The 3,237-nt window shown below is 39.9% G+C and overlaps 1 protein-coding gene across 1 annotated transcript; it reads right to left on the bottom strand.

Annotated features, from left to right (window-relative positions):
* Positions 1 to 364: 364 nt before the first annotated feature.
* On the bottom strand, positions 365 to 2,712 carry LOC111016133 (cyclin-dependent kinase inhibitor 3). Its single transcript, XM_022291433.2, has 3 exons — positions 2,011 to 2,712; positions 997 to 1,194; positions 365 to 858 (listed from the first exon to the last, which is right to left on the bottom strand). Exons 1-3 carry the CDS (start codon positions 2,511 to 2,513, stop codon positions 789 to 791), a joined length of 771 nt encoding a protein of 256 aa, XP_022147125.2. The 5' UTR covers positions 2,514 to 2,712; the 3' UTR covers positions 365 to 788.
* Positions 2,713 to 3,237: the final 525 nt, after the last annotated feature.

The raw sequence follows: 3,237 nt of genomic DNA, 5'->3' as shown, positions 1-3,237 counted from the left end.
CAGAAACAAACATTTGGAAGCAGGAAGTAATGATGGATTAGATAAGATTCTTTCCCATACGCCATTACAGAAAAAATAAAAGAAAAAGGGCCCCACCACAAGAAAGGAACGAAAACCACAAATGAGACTTACAGGGGTTGCGAAATAGTAGGCTCTGATTCTTCTGAACAGTGTCGCTTCAGCCCCCCTCCCCCTTAGAGATGAGCTCACAGTGATGCTTATCCTTAATTTAATGAAGTGTGGGTGTGGCGTGACTTGTCTTGCATGGACAGAGAGATCTGTGGGATGGGCCACCCTCTACTATGACCAGAACTGCAACACAAAGTTAATCAAGGAACTACAGACCAAAAACTGCAACAAGATATGGGAAAGAGATGGTTAATTTTTATTCCATCAGAGGGTTTTTTCACTGTTTCCATCGCTACAAGTATAGGGAGGAAAATACAGTACAAATGGGAAGGAAAAGAGGGAAAAAAAAAATTTCTAAGTAAATTTCTGTACCCCACGCATCCACCTAATTACCCAAAAGCCTAAATCCTACACCAACCCACACACCCCTCTTCCCTTCCCTTCCTTCCACCATGAGCATCTGTTAGACAGAAGGCTTCGAGTTCTATTTGCTGTGTAATTCAAATTCTTGTTATGTTACAGACCATTAGTACAGCCTACTTCTTTACAAGTAAAAGGGTGACAGAAACTAAGATCTGACTATCTACCAATTATAAGCACGACATAACCTGAGAACATTGAGAAGAATAGTTCCTGATAGATTGAATGAATGTCGTCTATTAATTGTCCAATTTCTCCCATTCGTATCGACCGGGAAGTGGCTTGTCTGTGATCGGGTCAAAGTTGTACCTGCAGTTAACCGGATAATGTAATACTTCTGATGTTATGTTAATGCTCACTGGCTCTGCTAATAATGCTTTCAGCAGAGCAACTTTAGAAAGGCTTGACAAGACTGCTGAATATGAAGATTATAATTGTATCGCTTACTTCTCAATGAATTTTCTCTGCTGCTCTCCTTCGGCGCAGTTGAAGAAATCATCCACTTCTCGTGCGGTTGGTACATCCGTTGCAGAGGAGTTCTGCAGCTGTATCCTATCATCAGTTGTACTGGACGCCTTCGTAGAAGAACTGGGTGTTCGTATGCTCTCGGGATTCCTTATCAAACTGCAAGGGGTGGATTCTCTACTGCTCCCCAGTAAAATAGAAGTAAAACAAACACTCATTAGAATTGGATTATAAACAAAAACTACAGACCAATTCGCATACTGTAAACAAGCAAGAGGATGGAGGCATTTCTGAGAAATAAATCACAATGTAGCATATCAATTCATTCAATACATCACATGGGAACAAAAGGATGTGCAGAATGAACAGATTCCAGTTCCTTCAATTTGAACAGTGCACAATCAAATGGTTAAGGTTAAAATTTTCAGAGGAATCTTCACGTGATTCAGTAGAGCCCCACGCTGGATTGGCCAAAAGATACAAAAAGATAGCAATTATGGAGTCAGATGAACGAAGAAACAGGAGAATAAAGGTAAAGCAATTCAAAAAGCACAGTTCTACTTCTACAAAAGTAGTCTTACAGCTAGAGATAGATAGTGAAACTTTCATACATAAAAAGACTATAGAAACCAATATTAAACGCGATTACAGAAATGTGATAAAGACAAAGGCCCTTCTCAATTAATGCACAAGACAAAAAGATTTGAAACTACTGATAAAAAGAAGAGAGAAAAAAGGAAATGAAGTATGGAATTTTCAGTTTTTCGTGCCAACGAGGATAATGGTACCAAGAAGAAAGAAATTGCACTTCAAATATGAACTCCCACTGTCAGAATAACCTAAAATTAAGCTTGGAAATACTCTCTGAATTTCCTTGGACCAGATTAATTTACTCGTAGGAGATTGCAGTGTGTTGTGGAATTGAAAAAGAGTTTTGAAATCTTGTCTTGAAATGTGATGATGAACAGAGAGGAAGCGAAGAAGAGAGAAGCCTACCTGATTCTGCTTTCAAATTCCAAAAGATTTTCCCCAAACGAAGCTTCTTCCTGAGTAGCAATGTCGTGAACAATTCCATTTTCATGAACCTCGCTCTGGTTGGCGACCATTTCCCTGGCCGGCTCCTCATTCAGTTCGCCGTCGACGGGGCGGCGAGAGACCGAGTCGATAGAACCGGCGGCGACGGAGCGAAGCCCCAACGTGGAGGTGGCTCTGGAATCGGCGTTGACTCTCCGGCGACGCGCATTGCCAGTCCTGTGCGCCAATTTCTGCTTCCTGGAGTCGCTCGCAAGGGCGATGCCGGGCGACTTGTGGAGGCGGCGGCTGCGGAGCTGGAGATAGGAGGTAGCGGGCGGCGGCGAAGGGGAATTGGAAATGCTGTGAAGGGTGTGCTGGAGGGCTAGGGTTTTGGCCCGAGTGCGAACGCCAATGTAGGAGGAGTGGGAGGAATCCATGAGAGTGATTTGGCGAGGGGAGTTGGATTTCCTGATGTACTTGCCCATGGGAAGCTCTACGTGAACAAGCTCTCTTTCATGGAGGACGACGCCACAGAAACAGAGTGGCAGAGGAGAGAGAAACAGAGAAAATGGAGGAGAGAGAAACACAAGAAGAAGAAGAAGAAGAAGAAGACGTAATTTATGCAGAGAGAGAGAGAGGGAGAAGAATAAAGAAAACAGGTAGGGTTGGGGTTTTCAGGGTCGCTGTACTTCCATTTTCCATTTTCTCTCTCTTTTTTTTCTTTTATAATTAAGAGTAAAATAATAATAATATAAAAATAAAAATAAAATTTCCTTTTTACTTTTATGAAATTTAAAATTTTAAGCTTTGTTTTATGTTTTCTATTAGAATTAAGCTCCTGAGCACTGCTTTGTCCTTTTTCTTGCCTTGATATCAATTTTTTAAAAATGTTTTCAGAGCCTAAGGTAAATTTTAAAAAATATATATTTTAAAAACTTATTTTTATTTTTAAAATTTGGTAAAGAATTCAAAGCTTGGTAAGAAAGATAGGTGAAGACATACCAAAGAAATTGCGAAAAAATATGTATAATTTTCTTAAAAAAAGAAAATTGAAAGCAAAATCGATATTAAATGGGACCTAAAATTTTTCATTCACCCGAAGCTTAATATAACTTTTGAAAGAGTTAGGTTATTTTAGCCAGAAATTTGGATACCGATTTTAGTTTATAACGGTAAAAAAATACTTTTAGGAGGAGTGTTGCTAGTAAT

This window comes from Momordica charantia (assembly GCF_013281855.1).
Source record: "Momordica charantia cultivar OHB3-1 chromosome 5 unlocalized genomic scaffold, Mcharantia_2.0 BLBB01000005.1, whole genome shotgun sequence".
Lineage (NCBI taxonomy): Eukaryota > Viridiplantae > Streptophyta > Magnoliopsida > Cucurbitales > Cucurbitaceae > Momordica > Momordica charantia.
Note: the sequence above shows the minus strand (reverse complement) of the source record. Positions and strands in the feature narration are given on the sequence as shown.

Bases quoted from the DNA above. Each gene is read 5' to 3' on its own strand.
- LOC111016133 (XM_022291433.2), bottom strand. From the start codon at position 2,513: ATGGGCAAGTACATCAGGAAATCCAACTCCCCTCGCCAAATCACTCTC. The intron at 1,195-2,010 runs GTAGGCTTCTCT...ACTGGGGAGCAG, and splicing joins GAATTTGAAAGCAGAATCAG to TAGAGAATCCACCCCTTGCA. The intron at 859-996 runs GTAAGCGATACA...GGTTAACTGCAG, and splicing joins CAGAGAAAATTCATTGAGAA to GTACAACTTTGACCCGATCA.